At 41.8% G+C, this 24,659-nt stretch overlaps 1 protein-coding gene across 1 annotated transcript in view; it reads left to right on the top strand.

Moving 5' to 3' along the window:
* UTP20 (UTP20 small subunit processome component) overlaps positions 1 to 24,659 on the top strand; it is a 63,335-nt gene that overhangs the window by 973 nt on the left and 37,703 nt on the right. Inside the window, exons 3-22 of the mRNA XM_063154791.1 lie at positions 908 to 974; positions 1,165 to 1,297; positions 1,753 to 1,941; positions 2,941 to 3,022; positions 4,127 to 4,264; positions 4,648 to 4,803; positions 6,409 to 6,555; positions 7,051 to 7,185; positions 8,625 to 8,702; positions 9,316 to 9,494; positions 11,446 to 11,601; positions 12,129 to 12,217; positions 17,847 to 17,952; positions 19,555 to 19,705; positions 20,097 to 20,159; positions 20,477 to 20,635; positions 21,564 to 21,640; positions 22,509 to 22,588; positions 23,251 to 23,494; positions 24,053 to 24,265. Of these exons, the coding sequence (XP_063010861.1) occupies positions 908 to 974; positions 1,165 to 1,297; positions 1,753 to 1,941; positions 2,941 to 3,022; positions 4,127 to 4,264; positions 4,648 to 4,803; positions 6,409 to 6,555; positions 7,051 to 7,185; positions 8,625 to 8,702; positions 9,316 to 9,494; positions 11,446 to 11,601; positions 12,129 to 12,217; positions 17,847 to 17,952; positions 19,555 to 19,705; positions 20,097 to 20,159; positions 20,477 to 20,635; positions 21,564 to 21,640; positions 22,509 to 22,588; positions 23,251 to 23,494; positions 24,053 to 24,265 (2,642 nt within the window). The remainder of the gene's footprint in view (positions 1 to 907; positions 975 to 1,164; positions 1,298 to 1,752; positions 1,942 to 2,940; positions 3,023 to 4,126; positions 4,265 to 4,647; positions 4,804 to 6,408; positions 6,556 to 7,050; positions 7,186 to 8,624; positions 8,703 to 9,315; positions 9,495 to 11,445; positions 11,602 to 12,128; positions 12,218 to 17,846; positions 17,953 to 19,554; positions 19,706 to 20,096; positions 20,160 to 20,476; positions 20,636 to 21,563; positions 21,641 to 22,508; positions 22,589 to 23,250; positions 23,495 to 24,052; positions 24,266 to 24,659) is intronic.

Genomic DNA, 24,659 nt, shown 5'->3' with positions numbered 1-24,659 from the left:
CCACCCTGATGTCTCCCATGTGGCTGGTGGGCCTGTTTCTGATGCTGCTGTGTCATTTAGCAGTCCTAGGACCAGACTTGGAAAGACTTGCATGTGCTGAGTATCTGAGTAGTTGCAATAGAATCTGAAGTTTGAAAATCATAAGCTGAAAAAGACCTCTAAGATTATTGAGTGTAACTGTTAACCTAACACTGTAAAGTTCATCATTAAGCCATGTCCCTAAGGGCTACATCTACACATCTTTTAAATATTTCCAGGGGTGATTATTGAACCACTTCTCTGGGCAGCCTGTTCTAATGCCTGACCACCCTTTCAATGGAGAAATTTTCCCCAATATGCAGTCTAAACCTCCTCTAGCACAACTTCAGGCCATTTCCTCTTCTCCTATCACTTGTCATGTGGGACACATCACTTGTTACCTATGGACACCCACGCATTGGCAACACGTGTGTAAAGTAGGAGCATGTGTCTTTATGGATCACAAGGACCGTTTCTATGTGTCATATAAATCATCATTATGATTATAGCACTTTGCAGGTTATTGCCACCTGGCCTTCTGGATTGTTCTGAACTTCCCACTCAATAGCTGAGAGGATGCCAAAAGAAAATCCCAAGGCATTGGGCTGGGTGAACTATGGCTCAGTATCTTAGATTATCAAGGCCAGTCAACAGGTATAAAAAGCAATTATGCAAACAAGTCCTGTCATCAGAAAATGTTTTCAAATGTGTTTTGAATATTGGAAGAAAGTCTTATTTTCAGGTAAACTCCATAGTGCCTGTTGAAATGATTTCTTAGAATATTCTTTAAATGTTTAAGGCACTTGATAGTTGTCTTCATTTGAACCTCTCATCTTTGCAGGACACATTCATTAGGGTTGGTAGCTAATTTTCATCTTTGTTTTGGCAGGAGGTTGAAACCTACTTTTCCGAAGGACTGCGGAAATGGAAGGAGCTGAACCTCACTTGCCATTTTGGTACGTCATTTATATTCATGTTTCCTGCTTCCCTTAGACTGCTAAAATATGGTTTTTCTTCATCCAGAGTGCAGTGGGAGACTATTGACTGGTTTTTGGACTGGGCTGTGGAGCTGTTATTCTTTAACACCCTACATGCTTACCAGGGACTGGACTAGTTTTCAGGGCTTCTCTTTTGTTTTTTGAACAGTGCAATTCTATAATGAAGTGGCCAACAAATGCCAGTCCTTCAACCAGCTGGTTTATTACCAAAGTGCTGTTGTGCAGAGCTTGAAGACACATCTGCAAGTCGAAGGCAGTCTTGCTTACCAGCCCCTATTAAAGTAAGTATATGGTCACAAGAAGTAGTCATAACCCTTGATGGTATTACAAGTGAGCATGACTCCTGTTGTAAGTATTCTTTGTCTTTATTGTGCTTGAGGAAAATATTCAATGAGATGCCCAAAGTGGTCATATTTCCCTGATAGAGCTTTATGGTTCTAAGTCTTCAAAAAAGTATAGTTGTGACAAGGCAAACAAATTAGCTGGAGTGCTTACTAAATGTCAGACATTATACTAATGTGCTTTGTTTGACATTAATAATTTGTTTTCTTGTTTACTGTTGTCTGCTTGATTTTTTGAAAATCTTAAGATTCTTGCCATCCCCAGCTGCCTAATAGGTGATATTTTTTAAAAAGTGATGCTGCCTTTCTTTCCAAGGGGACTGTGCTGGATTATGCAATGTTTGACTAGGTTTTGATTGAAATGCACTAACATTGGTGTATTTTCTGAAACACAGTCTAGTAGTGCAGCTGGCTCGAGATCTTCAGGCTGACTTCTATCCTCACTTTCATGACTTCTTCCTGGCCATCACCAAGTTATTGGATACACAGGATACAGAGCTGCTAGAATGGGCTTTTACCTCTCTTTCCTATCTCTACAAGTATTTGTGGAGATTGATGGTGAAAGACATACACAATATATACAGGTAAAAACCATATTTAATGTCTGTCTCGATCAGCAGTTACTAGATGCTGTAGAAGTGTAAATGCCACATGAATGCATGGCTTAATTCTTCAGTGTACTTTTTAGCATGCTTTCTCAGTTTTTCTCAGAGAGGAACTGGCCAAGCTCCAGGGTGTTACCAACTGCAGGGACTTCTGGGCTTGGGGAGTTCCTGAGCTGCAGGTGCTTGAAGGCTGATTTCGTACATGCTTGCTGTGTTTTTAAACCTTTCCCAGGTATCTGCTTTTGGCAGCTGCTGTAGACTGACTGAGCATGTGGCCTGACCCAGTGTGACCACTTGTTCAGTCTGAAATTGCTGATGTAGATGGGCTCTTACTTTTGACATAGACAGTAGTTCCATATTTCTTCCTCCTAATTTCAGTTTGGAACAGATGGAGCAAAAAAACTGGTTACAGATTTCCTCCCCAGCCCAGGCTAAGCTGTTGAACATATTGAAAAATGATCTGCTCAATTTGAGAGAATCTGAAGCAACACTCCCTCTGCAATGAACCTGTGATGAGCCATCTGTCACTGTTACTGATACCAGCAAACTGCAAATATTTGTCAGCCTTGCAAACTGAATCTTTCAAAACTTTTAAGTGTACAGGAGAGCCTGTTGCCTCAACTGAAATACAAATCTGGCATATAAATCAACTCTCATTTCACTTACTGCTGCTAAACATATATTTGGAAAATCTTGATGCTGCAATTGAATCTGTGTAGATCTGCAGATTTGAAAGGTATTTCTGATTGTGGCTTAATTTGCCTGGCACTGTCATTTGACCTTCTTTGCAAAACTCTTGTTGTTTATGCAGGGAGAGTGGAAAGGAATGTAGATGAGGGAAGGTATTGGCCCCCTCTAGGAGTACAGGTTCATAATGTTTGTAAAAAGTGGTAATGTAAACTGGAAACAATTTTTTAACCAGCTGATGGCAACTATTGCATTGCCCCTAAGACAATGGGTTATTTTGTGTCTTTGTAGCCTGTACAGCACCCTGCTGGCTCACCACAAACTCCACATCAGAAACTTTGCTGCTGAAAGTTTTGTCTTTCTAATGAGAAAGGTAAGTGGGATGCTTGTACTTTGGTGCTGTCTTAATTTTGAGGTGGTTTTTGGATTCAATGTGCAGTATTAGGTTTTCTCCAGAGAAGGGTTGCAAAGCCTGAACTGGCATACAGCATGTCCTGAGTTGTCTTTCTTTGTCATTTTGTTGTTTTGGGTTTTTTTTTGTCATACTGAGAATGTCATGCATTCTGTGTCACAAGTGGCAAATAGAGGCCTTAGCACTCTCTGTTTAGAGACATTAAACTAAATGCCTGTAGTTGGTTTATCTAAAATGACTAGAAATAGTAAGGTAATCCTGCAGAAGGGAGGCTTGAATTTGTGTGTGCACATTTTTTTACTGTCTTTTTCACGAATACTTAAAGGCCTTTGTAGAACTGAAATTCTTATGACGTTTTTCCACTCCTGAAGATCACTGCCTGTAACATTCCCAGACAGATCAGCCGAGATCAGGCAGCAGCAGCCTTTCATGGAGTAAGGAGAGAGGGAGTGTTAATTGTTGGGTTTTGTTTAGTCAAAACATACAAAAGCCATGATTCCTTAGACTGGCTAGCAAGTTTGAGTATCCTAATTTTTGTCCTAAGTTGAGAGACCTTAATAAAGCATGTTCATTTGCTTGGTTGCTTTTGGAAATTTCTGAACTTTAAGTCAAATCCTCAGAAACTGAGGTGTTTACAATATTGGTCCAGAAGTCCCTGCAGTATTCTCAAGTGTGGTTCTAGTTTTGGACAACTGGATTCTGTGTTCAGTTGATTCATGTCTCTGTCTCATCAGGACAGGGACTTTTTTGTTTCAGTTGTGACCAGTTTAACAGTGCATTTATGCACGTGTTTGAATGTGCATGAGAAGAATGAAATCCATATATTTCAGCTGCAGTGACTTCAGCAGACCTGTGTACATTCTGGGGTTGTGGGAGCTGTAGCGACTGAATAGCTGATCAAATTTCTTCTTTGAATTTCCTTGTGTGGTCATAGAAATAATGAGTTTGAACTGTTGTGGGATTGCAGAACTAGGAGAACGTGGTGCTGTGGAGCCTTTTGATTGTCTCTGTACATCTGGCAGCTCTGAATAGAAGATAATGTTTTTTTCTCCTCATGTTTTGTAGGTTTCTGATAAAAATGAACTCTTCAATTTAATGCTCCGTGACCTGGGAGAGCACCCAGAAAAGGTGGAAGGTGTAGGACAGCTGCTGTTCGAGATGTGCAAGGGTGTTCGGAACATGTTCCACTCCTGTGCAGAGACGGTAAAAACAAGATTGCTGCTTTAACTGTTACTGTAACAGGCCTTAGGCAGTGCTCACTGAAACCAGGGGTGTTTTCTCCTTCACCTCAGTGGCTCCTTGGTGATAAGCATGTTGGTAATTACCTGGTAGGATCTGAAAGCCTTCTAAGAATAATTTTGGAGACAGGATGGTTGTTTTAAGTAATTCCTTTTCAGTATGCCTGTATGGTGATATTGCACTTCTTGCTGATATTTCAGATTTTAGGTGATAGCCTATTTTTTTCTCACTTCTAGAAAGAATTGAGATCACTGGAATATTTTAGCAATACCTTGCACTAATTGGTTTTAGGATTGCTAGATTTATTCTCCAAGTGTAAGATCACTATATACTCTTTTCCTGTGCAGGCTGTGAAGTTAATTCTGATGAAGCTGGGGCCTATGACTGAAGAAAAAGTTGAGCTACCATGGGTAGCTGTTGGAGAAGCCTTCAAGCAGATGATCAAATCAGCTGCAGTGCATATCCATAAGGAGCATTTTGACATTGTCTTCAAGTGCCTGGAGGTACACTGATTGTTTTTCTTCTTACTGTTATTTTTTTATTCATGAGTGACAGAGAAAAAATTCTGCACTTATTGTAGAAAGTGTTTGTGTTTTACTGGACCAGAAATGAGTTTTTATCTGCTTTGGGAACACAAAATATAGAGTCGTGGGAAAAATTCCACCCTTCTTTTCTAAGCTCAGAGTTATCCTGGTGGCTGTTTTGTGAGTGAGAAGGGAGCTACTGCAGGTGAGACTTGGAACTCAGTCCTGTGGCTGGGCAAGGATGGTTTGTACAGTCTGCCTTTGCATGCACTGCAGAACCCTTGTTGGAATGTAGTGCTTGTTTTATGTTGCTGAACTATTGGTGGTTCAAAACCACTTTATGACAGTAAAAGGGAAGCTTTTTGCCCTTCAGAGCTTTTTAAGGCAAAGAGTTGGGTTAAACCTGGAAATCCAAGTTTGAGTCTTGCAGCCAAGTACTGAAAATCAGAATGGTTTCAGTCTGGGTGTTCCTGTGTTGCTGCTTGGGGGTTGCACTGTGGTCTGAAGGAGCACAGCTGAGTGCTGTGGGCTGTGCTGTGTTGGATCTGGGTGATGTAGAATAATCAGCAATGACACAGCCTGGCAGCTTATTTTACTTACCTGACCAACATTTAAAAGTTTGCAAACATCTGGTAGGAGGATTGAGGCCTCTTGCAGCTGACAACAGACTGTGTCAGCTGTGCTCCTGAGAGGGATGAAACAGGAAACTGCAGGAAGTGGTTCAGATGAGCTTTTTTAGGGTAGTCCTTCCAGCATGGGTAAATAATTCCTATTGGTTCCTTCTTGAGACTGCTTTCCTGTGACTAGCCAGTTTCCTAGAAAATCCCATCCTGTTCCTCTGGCCTCACCCAATATGATGAGCAGTTTTAACCTGACTGTCATTAGCTACAGATTTGTTTATCACTGAATGTTTTGTATCCCTGAGGTTTCTTTGACTCAGCATCTGCAGTTGGTATGAAATCTTGAAAATTTGTGACATATTTCCTTTTATTTTTAATGAGGCTTTTTCTTTTACCCTGGGAACTGATGGATGCACAGGGGATATCTTGCTCAGAGCAAAGGATTCATGTAGTCTGTGATAGCTGTCTAAATTGGGTTCAGTTTGTTGGATCAAGGGTAGAAGTTTATATTTTCTGTCTCTCTGGACAGAAAGAAACTCTAATGTAGAATGTAAATTATATAAGTAATCTCTCAGCATCCACATTAGCAAAATGATGCATAAAGTGTAAAAGTACCTAAATTCTGATAATTCCAGTGAAAGCTGGCTGCTTCCAAATCATTGTAGGTGTGGAACTCAATATTTCTCTTTCCTGCTTTGTATGTCAAGTATCAGCCTTTCTGGGGACCCTCATTTTAGGAGTTCCTTGTGTTTCTGTCCAAGGAATCTGGGATGTGTTTTTACCTGAGGGAAATTTCACAGTGTTTCTGCACAGTTTAATTTGTGGAATATGTATGAAAGAGCCAACAATAGTTTGTTGGGCAGCTGAGATACTGATTCTTCTGAATGTCCTTCAAATAGCAGTAAGTGAAACAGAATCTGTTCATTTATCTGAAGCATTTAAATTCTCTATTTTATTTAAACAGGAGTCACTCCTAGATTTGCAGAGGAAAATAACGAAGGTCAACTGCTCTGTGGCTTCAGAGCAGATGGAAAGGATTCTACAAGCTTATCTGATCTTAGTGGAACATGCAAATGGATCTAAAATCTCATTGCCTGAAGATGTCTGTCAGGTGGGTCAGACTGGCACTTAGATGTGTCAGAGAGGTATTGTTTGAATATGGAAGAGGTATGGTCAGCTGAAGCATTTATACACATTTCTAATGCATCACTGGGCTTGGGATTTGAGTGAACAGAGACATACATATATTTTGAGTATTGCTACTTCTCTGATCCTGTGAGATTTTACCTCTATGTGGTGATGTTAGTGTAGCCTAGCTTTAAATGAGCAATAGGGAAAATGAGCTACTGCTTCTAGAGTCTGTTCCTGCCACTGTGGAGGAGATTCCCCCCATATCACTGGTATAGAGCATTTCTGCCAGATTCATGTACATTTGACCCCATTGGGCTAGATTTAGGGCCTTCAGACTTCAGTGGGGCTATTAGGATTTGTTTCTGTGGGCTGAAGCTTAGAACTCTGCTCTCCTGGTCCGGGGACTGTCCAGGCCATTCAGACCAGATAATGATTATCTTCTTGGACAAATATGAGTTCTCTCTTTTCATTTCAGGTTTTAATGAAAATGTTACAGACACCATATCTCTCATCATCTTGCTGCAAGATGTTGCTGAATGTCATTTCTGCATTCCTGCTGGCAGAAAATGTTTTGTTGCCAGATTCTTTGACCAAGGAAGCTATTCAGAAGGTAACAAGGATTGCTGCTTATACCACAAATCCCAGTCTTCAAATTCCCTAGAGCAGGGTGATTTCTGGACATTCTATTTCAGGCTAGGAAATATGCTGTAAGGTTCCCTTCAGCCTTTTTGCGCAGATAATGAAGAACTTGCCCAATGCCCTAAATGAAGTCTGACGAGGTGTTGGGGTTACCTGACAATCTTGCACAGGCTGTCAGTATAGCAGTGTCACCATGGCAGACATCATTGTAATGAAATCCAGGCTTCAATTCAAACACCTACAGCCTCTGTAGAGAAAGGAAGGAGAGCAGTGAAGGAATGCATCCTACCTGTGGTGATAAAGCAGATCATTGAGTCAAACTTAGTGAAAAAAAAAATAAAAATCATTAGGTTTCCAAGCATTTAATGAGCATGCCTTAGCCTTGTGGACAGGGTTCACACAAGTGCACTTTTGATTTAGAAAGTACAGGGGTAAGCATATTTCAGTAGTACCTTTGCTCCTGGAGCATTGACATTATTAGCTGCATACATTCCTAACAAATGTAGTGTTGCAAAGATCAACAGGAGATTATACTATGGAGTCTGATTCTTTAGTTTTCATGTTACAGGAAATTATAATTTTGCAATTAACAGTGTGGACCATAGTTTGTAGTGTGTGTGAAAAAATATTTCAAATAAAAATGCCACCCAATTTACAATGGGAAAGCAAGACTTGCAGTTGTTTAAAGGAGATCAAATTTCATCTGGTCTTCAGTGTTGACTTGTGCTGAAGTAAGATTGGTTTTGCCTGTGGCATGAGGCCAGTTTTGCTCAGCAGACTTCTTCAAACATTTGAGGATATTTGTGTAGGTTTGTGTTAAACTGGAGGAGGCTTAAAGCTGTCCTTGTGTTCTGAAGGGTCTGGGAAAGAGAGATCTGGGTGTGTCTTTTATCTTGGCATTGAGGAGTACTGATCCTGGGTGTCTCAAAGGACTATTCCTGTTTTGGATCCTTCAAAAGCACAGAGGTTTGCTCTGCCCATGAGGTAGTAAGCTTTCTGCAACGTGCTGCAGAGAAAAATGCCAAGTTGAAATATGTTTTGGGCCTAAGCTTTTCCCCAACACTTAATGTGTGTGTGTGCTGCAGTCCTAGAACTTTCAGCTTCTGTTCTCCATATCACACTGAAGAGATAGCTCAGTTGTCTTTGCACAGAGACAGTAGGATCCAGCAGTGTTGGTCAAAAAAGGTTGTGTCAGTAGGGTTTGTTAAAAAGGACTGTGCATTTCTGTACCTGAATTGTCACTTGGAAACAATGCTGCTCTGTGTGCTGGAATTAGCAAGAGGACCAGGCAGAGTATCTCAAGAGTTCAAAGAATGCTTGAATTGTATACCAGAAAACATGTCCCATGGGTAGTGAAGAGCTCACTATGAAATGTTTCTCATTCTGCAACCTTTCACTTGCATCTTGCAGGTATTTGCAAGTAGATTTGAACGGCATTTTCTTTTGGACTTCTCTGAAGCAATGTTCACAATGAAGCAATTTGAGAGGGTAGGTGGAAGTGATTGTGCGTTATGTTTATTTTTGTTGCTAAAGGGAACTGGAGATTCCACAGTATACTTACCTGCCTTGAATGCTGAAGGATTGTTGTGTATTGACATGATGTTTATTTAAACTTCTGTTATGATCTGATAAGAAGGAAAGAGGTTACTTGTGCTATTGTGTTCAAGTTGTTAAGGGTTCTCAGGGTTGGAGAACATGATAGGTATCTGTTCACAAAAAGAAGCTTGTTAAGAGGGTAAGTGAGTTATGGATGGGAGGAAGAGAATGAGTTCTGGAGAAACTAAAGGGAGATGAAGAGTAAGCTGTATAAGTGATGATCGGGAGGTATCAAATTAATTAAACAGAATGAGAGGTGAAAGCCAAGTCAAGGATCTGGAGTGTCCTGATAAGACTGGATTTGGTGCAAAATGAGTTTTTGCATTAAATTACCCAGTCCCTGCTGGTGTCTAGGGGCACCAGAACTGATAAGTCCAATGCTTTGCTGGCTTATTTGTGAGCATTTATATTTCCCTGTGGTTGGTGTCAAGGGTTTTTTTGTGGATTTGATGATGATTAAAAGACTTTCCAATCTTTGACTTTTTTTTTTTTTTGGTCTTTTCAGCATTTTCTCCCATGCTTTCTAGAATACATTGAACGTTGCTTCTCTGGCACAGATGCCATCGCAAAGGATGAGGCCGTGGCAATTCTGGCTAAACTAATTTTGGTGAAAGCAGAGCCTCCTACAATTGGTTCAATGGCATTTGAAAAGTATCCTCTTGTTTTCACTGAGGCATCTGTCAGGTGAGACTTGTCAAGTTTAGCTAACAGTAGATGTGTCTGTGTGGCTCTAGGCCTAAGGGCAGTGCAGAGCACATAAAAGTTGCCCTCCAGTATTTGCTGGAGTTGCATAAAATGGCAGCATTTTTGGCAGATTTGCAAACCAAGTGATATAGTAGGACATCACTTTGCTTTTTGAAATCATGTGAGAAGAGATGCTGCTTTGGAAAGGTGGTTGCTGATACAAACAGTGCACATATGGTGGGGATCTGTTACACCGTGATGCAAACTGCATCCCTTGGCAGTTAATGTTTGTAGTGAGTGCAGCAGTTCAGCTTCTCATCATTGCTAACCTCCTGCCTGTGCCCCAGCTTTTCTCCCTGTATGCATATGTCTTGTCCAGGAGCTTTCTTGGCAGCAGTACAATAGCCTTGCCATAGAGCACAGCTGGACATCAAAGGACATGTAATTAATCCAGACGCAGCACTGTGCTGGCACAGCTTGACTGCTTTTAGTTGCAAACCTAGCTTGGTTGCAATGAAGTGGTTGCTTTCCCCAGAGCCTCTTTAGAGAATTAGGGGTAACCACTGAAGCACAGAATGACCATTGCTAATTTAATGATAGAGATTTTTTAGTAGTTCTAACTCAGCTAATTCAAAACTTTTGACGTTGCATTGCCTTTTATGTAAGGTCTGTTTTTTTCCTTTAAGCAGTCTACTCTGGTTTTTTCCTATTTTTATTTAATATTAGTGGAAGCACTGAGGTTTTGGGAACAGAAAGTTGAGTCAAAATGATTAAATTTGGTTTTCTTCCCTTGTTTTCTTTGTTTCTTGATTTCTATTTTTTCAGTGGTTTGGAGCACAGAGCTGCAAGGACCTTGGTCCTGCTTGGACTATTTTTTTGTGCTCTTGCAAAGAGTCAGTAGTGTAAATTACTGTCAGGAGACATCTCAAGATTTGCATACCCCGTCTCCTATCTAGTTTTTAAACACTCCAATTTTGGAGATTTCTGAGCTGCCTCTGGCAGTCTGTGCCAGTACTTTGGTATCTTTATACTTATACAGTTGTTTTTTTATTTATTTGGGCTTTTTTACTTTTGGCTTTTTTCTTGGGTTGTTAGGGGTTTTTCCCCCAGTCCTCAGTGTATAACTTCAACCTTCTTTACAGCAGTTTAAATCTCTTGCTGCTTATCTTATCTGCTGGAAACAAAAAGAGCAGAATATTTCTTACTCTTTGCATCAAGCTTTTACAAATAGCAGGCTTTCATCATCATACATGTCTAAGATCTTCTTTCTCTAGACCAACAATCCTAATTCCTTGAGCTTTATCTCATAAATTTATTTTCTTAAGCCTCTAATAATTCTTATTGTTGGCTTTTTATGAGCTTCTGTATTTCTTGAAGAGTGAAGCCTATGCAGCTCTCTGGCTGTGGTCTTGCAAGCACTGGGTGGAATGGAAAGATTGCTGTGCATGAGTGTGAAGGACTCCTGTTCATATGTTCCAGTGTGGTGTCAGCCCTTTCTGCCTGCAGATAGGCTTGTTGGTTTGGGCTCACCTTGTGATTCCATTTAAGTCCCAAAACTTTTACCTCACTGATTGTTTTCTGTCATCCATCTGTGTCAATGTTATTGTGGTTTATTAACAACAGTTGTAGAGATGACTCTCAGATGTTCCTGGGGTCTATATGTCCCAGCTGTGAGGGTGTTCAACTGAGAGCCAGTGTCTTTTCTTCTAGAAATATTATTTGAACTTGAAATAAAGAGCTGACATTTCTTGTGGGCCATGTTTTGTGCTCTTCAGCATGACTAGATGATGTTTTGTTAAGTAGAGGACATTGAGAAGAAAAAAAAATCTCTTGTTTTATGCAAGCCCTTTTTGCTAGAAGTAGACAACATAATTTTGAATATCATAGGAGCAAAAGGAGCAATCTCTGATATGCAGTGGTGAATTATTAAAAATTTTGGGTTTATTTTTAGCTCTAATACAAGACAACAAACAAGTAAAAGACAAGGAGAAAAGACAGGAGTATCAGTGTTGGATCATGTACTGTCCTTAATGCATTTACCAGAGAAGGAAGACATCACTGACCTTTCACAGTCTTGGGTTGCCTTGGTTGTACTACCCCATATTAGGTAAGTGATATTCTAAGGTACTGTGGTCATGTATTTCTGTAGTTCTGTCTACTTTCTTACTGCCTGTTTGCTGTCTTTCCGTAAGGAATCACTTTACTAAGGAAAAGATGATAAGTGCTAGTGCTAGGCTCAGGAAACTGGGGTTAGAAGACAAAAAGAAGTGCTGCATGGAAATCCCGTGAGTCAACAGTAAAGACAGGAATAGAATATCAGCTTCTTGATTGCCTACTCACTAAATTTGGTGCTTTAGTGTATAGAGATGTTCTTGACACATTTCAGTTTGTGTGTTTTAAGCACTATCCTCTCTCAACAGTATTTTTTCAGTAATTATTGAAGGACTAGTTAGAAAGAAGATGCAGCGAATGCTACAACTTAAATTGTGAGTCAGAAATAGCAAAAACGTTTTGCTGCTGGTTTCAAACTTGGAATGAGCTACGTGTAATTTAATAGAGGTAAATGGGATAGAAAATTTTATATGTAGGTGTCAGTGTAACAGAAATAAAAGTCTTCCCATTTGTTTTGAACAGACCAATGAACAAAGACCACATCCTGCCTCATGTGACAAGTTTTATAGACTCTCTCTTCACAGCCATTGGCAAAGGCAGCCTCTGCAAAGGTCAGTTAGTTATTCCCTGTTTATTTGCTTTTTGTTGATATATAAAAAAATAAAAGCAATTTTTATGATTGTACAAAGCATGAAAATGAATAGTGGTAGCATTGTATCCAAAATTACCAGCTTGACTTAAACTAGAAGAGCAAAGCTTGGGAGGAAACAACCTCCAGGAAACAATGGAGGAACATTTGCTGTTCATAATAATGATGGGGTGACAGATGTCCTGCACAGTGGAAGACAGAGGTAATTGGGAAAGAAAAGAAGAAAGATTTTCTTCCTCTTTTTTTTTTCCTCACTATCTAAATCAAATTCAGGCTGAAGCTGTCAAGTGAAGGAGAGACTATTGACTCATAAGCTCCAATTCAAACCTGTAGTGCAAAGTTTAGGACATTAGCATCTGTCAGTGCATAGTTACTCATCAAGGACTGCTATAAACTCCAATTAAATATTGTCTCAAACCCTTTGAGCTCCATGTTGGGTGCCAAAAAAGACCCTTGTGGTTTAACCCCAGCTGGCAACTATGCTCCACCCAGCTGCTCATACTTGCCCAGTGGGATGGGGCAGAGAATCACAATAGTAAAAAGTGGGAAAGTTTGTGGACTGAGATGAATGCAGCTTAATAGGTAAAGCAAAAGCTACACACAGAAGCAAAGCAAAACAAGGAATTTTACCACTTCCTATGGGTGGGCAGGAAACTTCCAGGAAAGCAGCATTATGCCATGCATAACGGACAAACACCATCACTCTGAACATTCCCCAGTTTATCTGTTGAGCATGACCATATGGTTTGAAATACCCCTTTGGTCAGTTGGGGTCAGCTGTCCTGCATGTGTTCCCTCCCAGCTCCTTGTGCACTCCCAGCCCACTCACCAGTGGGCTGGTGTGAAAAGCAGAAAAGGCCTTGATGCTTTGTGAGTGCTGCACACTGATAACAAAAACATCCCTGTGTTGTCAACACTATTTTCAGCACAGATCCAAGCCAGAGCCTCATACCAGCTGCTATGCAGAAACTCAGCTCTATTCCAGCCAAAACCAGCACATTCTCTGCCTGTTATTCAGAACCATTTATGTCATGCTCAGGTACCACACTATCCAATGCAGCCTCATTATCCACCTCTTCCCCTCCCATCCTTTGATACAATATTATTCCCTTAGTCTGTGGACCACCCCTGTAAAATGTTCACAGAATATCTGCTGAGTTCATTTTATCCACAAATCTGGGTTCCATCTGTTATGGCGGTCACTCAGGACAGGAGAGGTGGCCTCTTGTGTGGAATTGTTTGCCACCAGAGTCAGCTCATGTTAATTCACTGCTGCACTTACACTGCTTCTTGTAAAGCTTGTCCTCCATTGGTTTGGGTGGTTCCTGTTATAGGAATTCCTACACCATGTGACTTAAACCTACAACATGCTACTGAAATGGGTTACAACAATTTAAAGTAGTATCTTTTATAATCTCCACCCCAGTCCCTTTGGGCCAGGCCACAGGGCTTAACATTGCAATGACCTTTTCTCCTTGCCCCTGCCGGGGTTTGAATTTCCCCACAGTTTTGTTAGGGGAGTACCTGCTCCAAGTGGAGTCTTACCTACAAGTCCCAGTTTCTCCTGGGGTATACCTGCTGTGGTGTAGGCTTCCCCATCACCACAGGTGTTTTGGGGTGCACCTGCTCCAGGGCAGCCTTATCCATGGGCCACAGTGATATGCCAGCTCCGAATGAGGCCTTGCCCATGGCTGATCTCCCTCAGGAGTGTACCTGCTCTGTCATGAACTTGTCTGTGGCCACACTGAGGTGCTCCAGTATGACCTCATGCATAGCTGGGGAGGACTCACAGTGTACCTGCTGCAGCATGTACTTACCCACAGGCACAGATGCTTCAGGTGCACTTTCTCCAGCCTGGATTTACCCTTGGGTCACAATTCCTTCAGAGGTACACCTGCTGCAGCATCGACATAACTAAACCCGTAGCTGCTTTGAGATGTACCTACTCTGTCATGGACTTAACCACAGCCACAGATGCTTTGGGATGTGCTGCTCCTGTGTGGACTCGTCCACAAGTCACAGTTCAATTGACTCAAGTTCACACTGGAGTTCCAGCCTGGCTGGTACAGCAGGACAAAAAGAGCAGCACTGCCCTGGCCACCTGCCCACCTGGGTGCATTGCCATGGCTGTTATCAAAGTGCTCCCAGGTACAGCAGGGAAGGATGCTAAGCAGTACAGCACTACAGCTGTGGAAGCAAAAAGCAGGCACTGATGATCAGTGGCTGCTAATATACAGTAAGACAAGCAAGCCTTATGGCAGGCACAGAAGCTTGCTAATTGATATTAATAGCTAAACAGCAATAACAGCTATCAGTCAGGGTTCAGCCTAGCCCATTGCTACCTTGCACTGCTCAGGCTCTGTGTGTGCCAGAGACACACTGCTGTTTCTTCTAACCTTGCAAGCCACATGTTGGATACCAGAAAGAAGTATTGTATCTTAACCTCAGCCAGCAACTGAGCCCCACACAGCTGCTTGCTTACTCAGCAGGGATGAGGGGAGAGCATCAGAAGGGTAAAAAGGGAGAAAACTCAAGGGTTGAGATACAGATAGTTTAACTGATAAAGCAAAAGCCACGCATGCAAGTGAAGCAGAACAATTAATTCACCACTTCCCAAGGGCAGGCACGTGTTCAGCTATACCAGGAAAGCAGGGCTCCATCACTCATAGCAGTTACATGGGAAAACAAATGCCATGCCTTCTTCTTGCCTCTGTTTTAAATGCTGAGCATGGTGCTGTCTGATAGGGGATATCTCTTTGGTCAGTGGGGTCAGCTGTCCCAGCTGTGTTCCACTGGGGGAGTTAGTTTTCATCACAGTGGCTGGTATGGGGCTGTGTTCTGGATTTGTGCTGAACACAGGGTTGATAATACAGAGATGTTTTTGTTACTACTGAGCCTACTGCTGCTGCCAGGGCCTTTTCTGCTTTTCATGGTGCCATGCTACCAAGGAGGCTAAGGGTACATGGCAGGCTGGGAGGAGGCACAGTCAGGACAGGTGACCCAGCTGACCAAAGGGTATTCCAGACCTTATCACTTCATGCTCAGTATATAAATTGTGGGGAAGGAGGAGGAAGGGAGGGGATGTTTGAAGTGATGGCATTTGTCTTCTCAAGTCACCACTACATGTGATGGGGCCCTGCTCTCCTGGAGATGGATGAACACCTGCCTGCCCATAGGAAGCAGGTTCTTGATCTGTTTTGCTTGTGTGCATGGCTTTTTTGCTTTATCTCAACCCACAAGTTTTCTGCTTTTACCCTTCTGATTTTCTCCCTGATGTTGCTGGTGGGGGAGTGGGCAGGTGGCTGCAGGGGGTTTGGTGGCTGGCTGGAGTTCAATGACAACCTCTCCCAATACCTTGTGTCCTCCCAGCCTCCCCACTGGTGGAGTAGGGTGAGGAGCAGGAAAGGAGCAGGAAAGTCCTTGGTGCTACGTGAGTGCTGCTCATTGGTAGCAGAAACATCCTTCTGTTATCAACAGTTTCCAGCACAAATCCAAAACAGAGCTACCTACTAGCTGCTATGAAGAAAATTCCTCTATCCCAGCCAAAACCACCACATCATCTCTGACCCAAGTGGCACCACTACTTCTAAATGCTGCATCTTTTCTCCAGGAAGAGATGGTTACTGGTTGTCTTCCCTCTCTGGCCAGGAAAAAAATTAACTGAGCCTGCATAGAGCAGGGCAGTTACTCAGAGAGCTAGAAAGTATTTGACCTTGTGACAAGCTATAAACAACTTCTGGAATGCTCCAGGTTGAGTGTTCATTGTTCCTTTGTTTGTAAGGGCTGTCTGTCATTTTTCATTTATAATACCTTTGTTAATATTCCTAAGTGTATCCACCAATCAGGTCCATTGCTTTTTCTTCTTTAAAGAAACTTTGTCAAGCATTTAGGTCTTTCTTTTATCATATTTGCAAGGTGTACATGCTGTCACGATTGTTTGATTGGTAATGAACTTAGCCTAAAAAAGGAATATCTAGAATTTCTTTTCTTGGGTCTCATCTTTGCTGGCAGTAGTAGCAGCACTGCTCAGGCTCTGTGTGCATGCCAGAGGCACATTGCTATTTCTTCCTTTGTTGATAAGGGAAAAGAAAATAAATGCATCCTCAGTCCTGTACTCATGCCTCCTCTTGTCCCATATTACACTTATTTGCTTGGTTTTCTTCACCCTTCCCCCAAACTAGAGTTCCTGGATACTTTTTTCATCCCCTGGCATTTTTTTCCACCTCCATGATTCCTGCAATTCCTTCACCTTCTACTAGGACTTCAGTCCTCTCTCGCTGCCTGTGCAAGGCTCCCAGCCCTGTGCTCTATTTGACCTTCCTGCCCTCTGAGCCCTGAGGCAAAGTGCAAGTTCCAGAACTGGGTGTTTTTGGTGTTGTGGTTGCTGTGGAGTGCAAGGAAACAGGCTTGAAAACTGGGTCAGAGCAAAGAGCAACAGCAAGGTATCTCTGGCAGCTCCTCAGGGCCAGTAGGGAAGTGCTTCCCTTATTGATCACACAGGAGTGTCTGTAGGGAGGTGGAAGCTGCTGTCTTTGTCCAGCATGGCCATACTGCTACCAAAGGGCATGCAGATTGCAGCTTGGGAACTGTTCTTACACTAAAGATGCAGAAAGTTTCCTTCTGTCATTACTTGGTGTTTCTTCTCTCTTTGAGGAGCTTCTTGTGGAGGTTAATGGTTAGCAGGATCTGGGAAATCACATACCTGGGGAATTAAGCAACTGAGAATAGAGGAATTAAGCAACTTAGAATAGAGGAATGTTCGCAGAGAAATAAATAGGATATGAATGCTCACTTCTCTTTCTTTTCCATTGGCAGCATGTAAGACAGTTAAATCTTCTAAAAACTTTCTTGCATTTGCCTGGTTTGGGAACAGTGTTTCTTTAACCTAGAAAGAGGCGAAGGAGGGGAATTATCATTTTTTTTTTATTTTTTTAAAAGCAACCTATTTGCTAACTTTGAAGTGTGATGGGAAAGGAATTGCCCTTTCTTGCCTGGCAGGGCATTGGCTATCTTGTGCCTCTGGGAAACCCTCCATCTCAAAAGGAGTCTGAGAGGTTTAGAAAGGAGACAGAATTTTGCAAACCCACCTGCCATTCACTAATACATACTCAGTCTTTAGGTATGTGGGGCAGCTTTAAAGATCTTACACAGTAGTGCATTGCCAAAGTTCCAGAGTTTATAGGCACCTTTGTGGTGGTAGCATCCGTATGTATTTTTGCTTTGTTTTTGCTGCATTCATATCAATTTGGCAGCATTTCTTCCTTTTGAGCAGAGTGCTGTCTGTGACTCCTGCCACAGTGCTTAGCTCCAGATCCCTGCTTTCTGCACATGTGGGTGTGATGGAAACATGCAAACTGGGAGCTGTCACAGCTTTCAGTGCTGGCTTGCTGGAGGAGGCACTTAACTTTGATAGCCAGGGAAGCACTTCTTTTATGTGTTATGGTTAGAAAATACACATGCCAGTTCTGGGCTCCATATGCTGCCTTATTTCTCTGACTCCAGCCGTTTCAGGATGGGAATGCACCATACAAGCACAAGTCACTGAGAGCTGAGTAAATTTACAAGATGTTCTTGTTCTTTCTCTGCTCCAGGAAACCTGTTTGTGGCCTGCCAAGCTGTAAGTACTCTCCTTAGTTTGGTGGAATCTGCTGAAGTACTCCATTTGTTACCTGTGGAGCGTGTCAAGAGCTTGGTGACGTAAGTAAATTCTGCCTGTTCATGGTGCTTCGTGGTTTTCTTTGGTAGGGCAAAAATTTGCCTTTGCCTATTACCGCGCCTGAGTGGGTGCTGGTGGTGATAGAGAGACAGTGAATCTTGTTTCTTGAATCAGAAGGCTTGATTTATTAAGATATTATATATAATACATTATTACTATACTAATAGAATATAGAGAGAGGTTTGCAGAGCAGCTAGGCTAGGCTAAGAAAAGATAGAAAGAAAGAATCTATAACAAAGTTGTGGCCAAGGACTCAGTCCCCTAGCTTGCACTGGTGATTGGCCCTTAATTATAAACATAGGAAATGAGCCAATCATGGTGTCCCTGTTGCATTCCACAGCAGCTGATAATAATTGTTTACCTTGTCTTCTGAAGCCTCTGGCCTCCAGAAGACGCAGAAATCCGAAAGAAAGGATTTCTGTGGAGAAATGTCTGCGACATTTGCCTTTATATAAGAGCTGGTTAAATGCTTCTTTGTGTGCTGTCCATTCCGTTATGCTGGTGCACTGCTGGTGCATTGCTTCAGTATTGTGGTTATGTAGTGGAGCAAAGTTGTAGGCTCTTTTTTTGGAGAGCCAGGTAGATGTAGTTCCTGTTCAATGACATTTTCTCTGCAAACTGATGCTTTCTTAGCTGCAGGGCAGTGTGTCAAGTAAGTTGGTTCTAGTTTTATGTTGGAGTGCTACTCTGGTTCTAGTTTTGCTTTGGAATGCTGCACCTAGTAATTCTGTGTTACATTATAATGACAAAAGAGACAGGAACAGCACTTTCTGAGCTGTGTCAAAAGCCTGAGTTTGCTCCTGGTGTTGGGATTCCACCATGTCCTTACATACCCATGTTTGTGCTTGCTCCACAATGGGAGGAGATTTTGTATACTCCATTTTATTTATTTTCACTCTATTTAACTTATAATTAGCACAGAAAACACTCTAGCTGGAGGGACAGGGAGAGAGCTTAATGCTCTCTCTGGCATCTCCAAGTCTTTAGTGGCTTGAGCTTCAAAACATCCTGTTCGTTTAGGAAGTTATGGTGCTCATGTCTGAGGCATGATGGAAATAAAACAACTTGCCCAGATCAGACAGGAATTATTGGCAATGAGCTTTAGCCTAATGCTTTCCTGTCGGCCCTGTGCAGGGAATGTGAAACCTGCTTGGAGCAAGGGATGTAAGGTGGCAGAAGGAGGTTTCTCTGTGAGCAGACAGGATTCCTGGGGTCTCACCTAAACCTAGATTATTTCTCTTCTGTTAAAATTGATCACTGACTGAGCACCCAGGCAGTACCAGAAGCCCTGGTGTGACCTATGCAGATTTATTTTCTGCAGCTGTGTGTCCAGCATGCAAGCCTCAGCTTGACAAGTCTGATTGACACAAAGGAGGGATCTCATGCCTCTTGGGCTGTCATGGTTTTTGCAGCTACAAGTCATTGTGCTGGTGAAGTCTAATTTCATTGGCCTGCTGGTGCAGGCAGAGTCTGAAATCCTGGAATTTTCCCTTAATGTTGTAGTTATCACTACTGCCTTGTTTTTTAATACCAGTGTTGTTGCAGTGCTTTCTGTATGCTAATAAACTCATCTATTGTTTTAGCACTTTCCCTTCAGACCCCTCTGCATTGCTGTTGGCTGATCTCTATTACACAAGGCTGGCATTATGTGGCTGCCAGGAGCCCCTTTCCCAAAGGAACCTAATGGACTTGTTTGAGAAGTTGCATCCTAATATTTCCACTGGTGTTTCCAAGGTAATCTGCTGTTTTGAGCACATGCAAAGTAATTTTTATTTTAACAATCAAACATAAGTAAACTTAGTTAAATGATAAAGTCTGGAAGGAGAAGCAGGATGAGACTGTAAAGCCATTACTTCCATAGTGTCTGCTTAGACCTGTGTCAATGGGGCATGACTTAACAGAGGTTAACTGTTAGCCCTGTCAGCCTTGACTCTTCCCTAGAGCTAAATCAGGGCAGGAGCATAATGCATTCACTTCTAATTGCTTTCTAGACTTCAGGAATTCATCTGTTTCTCAGCTCCAAGATGAACCCAGTGAAATCAGTGTGCTGTACTAGACATTAACCCCTCTGGAGGTGTGTATTTGTCAATCCATGTTGCCTGACATATGCTTCTCCTTGGAATAGGTCCGGCTGTTGACGGTTCGAATTCTAAACCATTTTGATAATCCACCTCCTGCACAGATTGAGGTAGGGCTAAAGCTTTTCATTTAACATTTCAAAGCTATCTGTGTTTCATGTTTTGTGTGAAGTGTTGTTCACTTAGCAGAAACAAAATGTATCTGGTAAAGGTGGTCTTCTGCTTTTGTCCTTTCAGATTCCAGTCTTATTTCTTTGTCCCCCACCTCCTGGTGTTTTCAGATGTGTGCCTAAATGGTGAAAACCAGAGCAAGTCCTTTGACTTTGTTCTTTTGTCCGGAATGGCCGTGGTTCTGTATAGTTTTTTTGAAGTACTTTTCAATGAGATAAAGGTACTCTAACAGAATTCATGTCACTTGTTTGTTCAGGGTGATGGCACAGGGGAATTCCAGCCATTATTTGCCACATTGCTCCAAGCAGAACTTGTGCCAGCAACAGTGAATGATTACAGAGAAAAACTTCTCCATTTGAGGAAACTAAGATGTGACATAGTGCAGCCTGCAATACCAAGTGGATCTTTACAGGAGGTAAGTATTTATTGTCAAAAATCAGTTGTCACATTCCTTTATTCCAAGAGAATGTTCTTATTTCATCACATGGATTGCAGAGTTTTTAATGAGAGTGCATCAAAAAAGTCAATTAAGTCTCAGATTAGATTTTAGAAAACTTACTTGTTAGTAGGGTTCACAGATCCCATTGTCCTCAGGAGTACTGTGTTTAGTAATACAACAGTGGTATCCAGATAAATGGCCCACAGTCAGATTAATCTGGGTTTGATGCCATGGAAAGGAAGGCAGATGATTCCAGGGAGAAACAAGATGTGAGCAAATTTAAACTCATGACCTTGCCATGTCCTCAATGTGGTTGAACATTGGTAGGGCTCTCACTGGCCATTGGTGACCTCACTTCTGGATCTTGCTTCAGCAGGAAATTTTTTTATGCCTGTAATTGTTGAATGTCCTCTGCTGCTGAGCTAAAGGGGGCCTCACATCCATGAGGAAGGATTGTAGGTCACTCCTCCATGTAGCTCAGTGAGGAGCCAGCCTAGAGATCATGCTATTAGGCCTAGTGCAGTGAATATGCCTCTGGGCAAACTTTCATCTGTCTGAGGTCCCCCATTTTGCTGTGGCAGCACTGGAGTTGGTGAGAGAGACAGTCCAGATCATCTGCTGAACTGGTTTTTCCATATTCATGTTATTTATAGTTATAAGGTCTCAGTGTAGCTTACAGTAAATGGGTTCTAGATTTCCACATGAAGCTATGAGGAAGTAAATGGGTTCTAGATATTCCACATGAAGAAATTATTATGTATGTGACATCCTTCATCTCTTGTAGCACTCCTGAAAACTTCTTAGACCAGTTTCCTCTTTGAGAGAAAGAAAGGTTAGAGGAGCTTGGTTGGTCTTTAACTTGTGTTTTTTGCATCTCACAAGGTGGTGTTGTGTGTCATTCTAGGTGCCTCTTCGGTATTTACTAGGAATGCTTTATATTAACTTCAGCCCTCTCTGGGATCCTGTAATTGAACTCATAACGTGAGTATATGCAGTTGGATGCTGCAGTCTGTAGTTGTGTCACAGGACATTCCTTTTATTCTTCTGTGAACTGAAGCTGAGGTAAAAAATGTCCAGTTTGGAGAGATTTGTGCATGAGAATATTCATGTGAGATCTTCTGAAATTGTTTTGATCTCTCAGATCTCAGCCTGTGTAGACTCTTCAGTTTACTTCCTGATTTTTTTTACTTCAAAGCAAACTTGCAACAAATACAGTCAAATAGCATCAGAGTTTCAACAGGAGGTTTTAGTCTGAGGTAGCAGGATTTGATTTATGTTTCACAAATGCTTAAAGGAACAAGAAGTCTCTCTGTTTCCTCATCTGCTAACTTTTCTGTCCTTACTGAAAAACCTCTAAATTGTACTAAAGAGTAGGGAAGTCTTAGCATGGTGAAAAAATAAGTGACTTCTTTCAGCATGACTTCATCTTCATTTTTCCTCTCTTTGTTGCATGATTAAAAAGGATGGGATTTTCCTCTTCAAACCAGTGAATTAATTAAAGAAAAAAATTAAACCAGCTCTTCAAAAGACATGTCCGTGTTAATTCTTCCTTTGATTCTATATGATTTGCTGTACAGAAGTCAGTAGAAAGCTTGAGAATATTTTTACTCAATTTGAGTTCATTTAAAGTCATGGGATACAACCAGATTATTTTAATAACAGTTGACATTTGGGATCCATGAGAAATGGCAGGGAAGCGCTACAGCTGCATTGTGCAGATGTCCTGTCTCTGGACAGCCACATTAAAGCAGTGATCAAAGCCTTTGATTGTGATGGTTGATAACTAGCTGAGTGACGCTTGCCTTTTCTTATCTTCCTTCTAATTTCATGCTGTATTCTGCTTTGTTAGTTCTCATGCAAAGGAAATGGAGAATAAACAGTTCTGGAAGGTCCTGTATGAACATTTGGAGAGGGCTGCTAGCTATGCTGGTAAGTCACCTATCCTAAGCATGGTTATCATAGCAACCCAGCTAAATGGTGAATTATGTGCCTGCTTTTCAAGTTCCCCAAATTTATGTATGATGGGGGAATTGAGAACCAGTACTGCTGTCGTGTCCAGGACAGGAGTGGAGAGCCTTGTGAGGAAGCTGTGTCTCCTGTCCTAAACACCAAGCAGTAGCTGGAAAAGGCCACCTGCATTACAGGAGAGAGTGGCAGGTTGTTGGAAACCCTGCAGCAATTTCATCTTTGCTTAAGGCTGGCACTGCTCAGACTGGTCAGGAGCAATGACAAAACCTGTGTAATGGTGCAGACCATCTTCCTGCTCCGTGGAATTTCTGCACACAGTCCTTGAGTTTCTTGAGGTTTACCTATGGGCATATGCAATCTAATATTTCAATACAGAGTCACAAGTGTGCAGCCATTTGTGAACTTCCCTGTTACTCAGGGGAACTGAGCCCAGTAGAGAAGTGCCAGGATTCCAAGGCATCCTAGAACGCTTTCTAAGCAGTGTGTGTCTTTCAGGTCAGTGTTAAATACAGTTGTGTCTAAACAGATGCATGTCACCAAATGTATTACTTTTGTAATGGGGGATGGATTCCTTGCTATTGGTGATGAAGTAACCTGGAAAGATTTTCTTATCTCTTCCATAGAAATGGAGCTGCAAGATGAATTAGATGAACAGGAGGAGAGCATTGCTGAAACAGAAAGTGAGAAGATGCCAGAAGGAGAGGTGGGGACTGTCTTTCTGGAGCAGCTGAGGAGTAGAACAGACTGCAGTGAACGGCTGGACCACACAAATTACAGGTTCCTACTTTGGAAAGCACTGGATAAGTTTCCAGACAGAGTGGAGCCTCGGTCGAGGGAACTTTCCCCACTTCTTTTGAGATTCATTCGGTAAGGAAGATTTATTTTTCAATTGAGTGGACACATTGCTTTCAATGTGTTGCTGAGCTTTAAGATTGGCTGTCCCATTACAGACTTTATTTCTTGAATGCATGGCTGATGACATGTCTGTTTCCAGTAGAGATAACCTTTTAATTGGACTGTGGATTCTGTTAGAAATGAAGCAGGCTGAAGTGAAACTTACAGTAGTAGGTCTCTGCTGCTCATTCATTGACTTGACATTGTCACTCTCGTTACTCAGTTACAGAGTGATTTCAGTGGAAATGAAGTTCCTCTTTAATGGAAACACACTTTAGTTTGGAATCACAGAATACCAAAGTGTTTTCCCCCAGGATGGGGAAAATACTGATTTTGTTAGAGGCTGATTCAAATTCCTGCCCCTGGAGGGAAAGCAATGGTGTGCTTGCATATGTGTGCACATATCAGACAGTATGATGGACATAGTAAGATGTTACAATAAGAATGGTGAGGTTTTTAGTTGATGTTGTTGCCCTGAAACCTTGAGAAATGTTATGCTTCTAATTCCTTCCTTCTTTTTTTTAAACACAGAAATGAGTACTACCCAGCAGATTCCTTAGTGGCTCCATCTCAGGATCTCAGAAGGAAAATTAGTGGTACCATAGCAGCAAAACAAATACCCACTGAAGAGGTGAATGATGTTGCTATGGAGGAGGAGGAGGAGGAGGAGGAGGAAGAAAAGGAAGAAGGAGAACCAATTAGTATAGGAGTACCAAAAAAGAAAACAAGAAGAGCTGCTGCTAAGTAAGTATTTTTAGTTTTCCCTTTTGCTCTCATGGAAAGGCAGATTCAGCAGCTCACATTGAGATACAAGCTGTGGTTTTGTATATATTATTTTTTCTTCTTTTGCTTGTGCTTCGTCATTTCTCAGTGGATTGCAAGTCAGAAATTCTGCCTGTACAGTACTAAAAATCCAAACACGTTGCCCAGGTTTTATCATTATCTCATTACCTGCTGACCTGTCTGTGGTGTGTTTTACTTAAGCAAAAAATATGTAGTATTCTGAAGTTTCCAGAGACTCTTGTACCTGATTTCCCTGGCTTCTCTGTGCATATCTGTTAGTCTTTGAAAACTGTGGGCATTGCCAAACACTTCAAAAAATTAGATTATTTGTTTAGGTATAGAATATTTGGATTCT

Source organism: Melospiza melodia, chromosome 4 (assembly GCF_035770615.1).
Source record: "Melospiza melodia melodia isolate bMelMel2 chromosome 4, bMelMel2.pri, whole genome shotgun sequence".
NCBI lineage: Eukaryota > Metazoa > Chordata > Aves > Passeriformes > Passerellidae > Melospiza > Melospiza melodia.
Note: the sequence above shows the minus strand (reverse complement) of the source record. Positions and strands in the feature narration are given on the sequence as shown.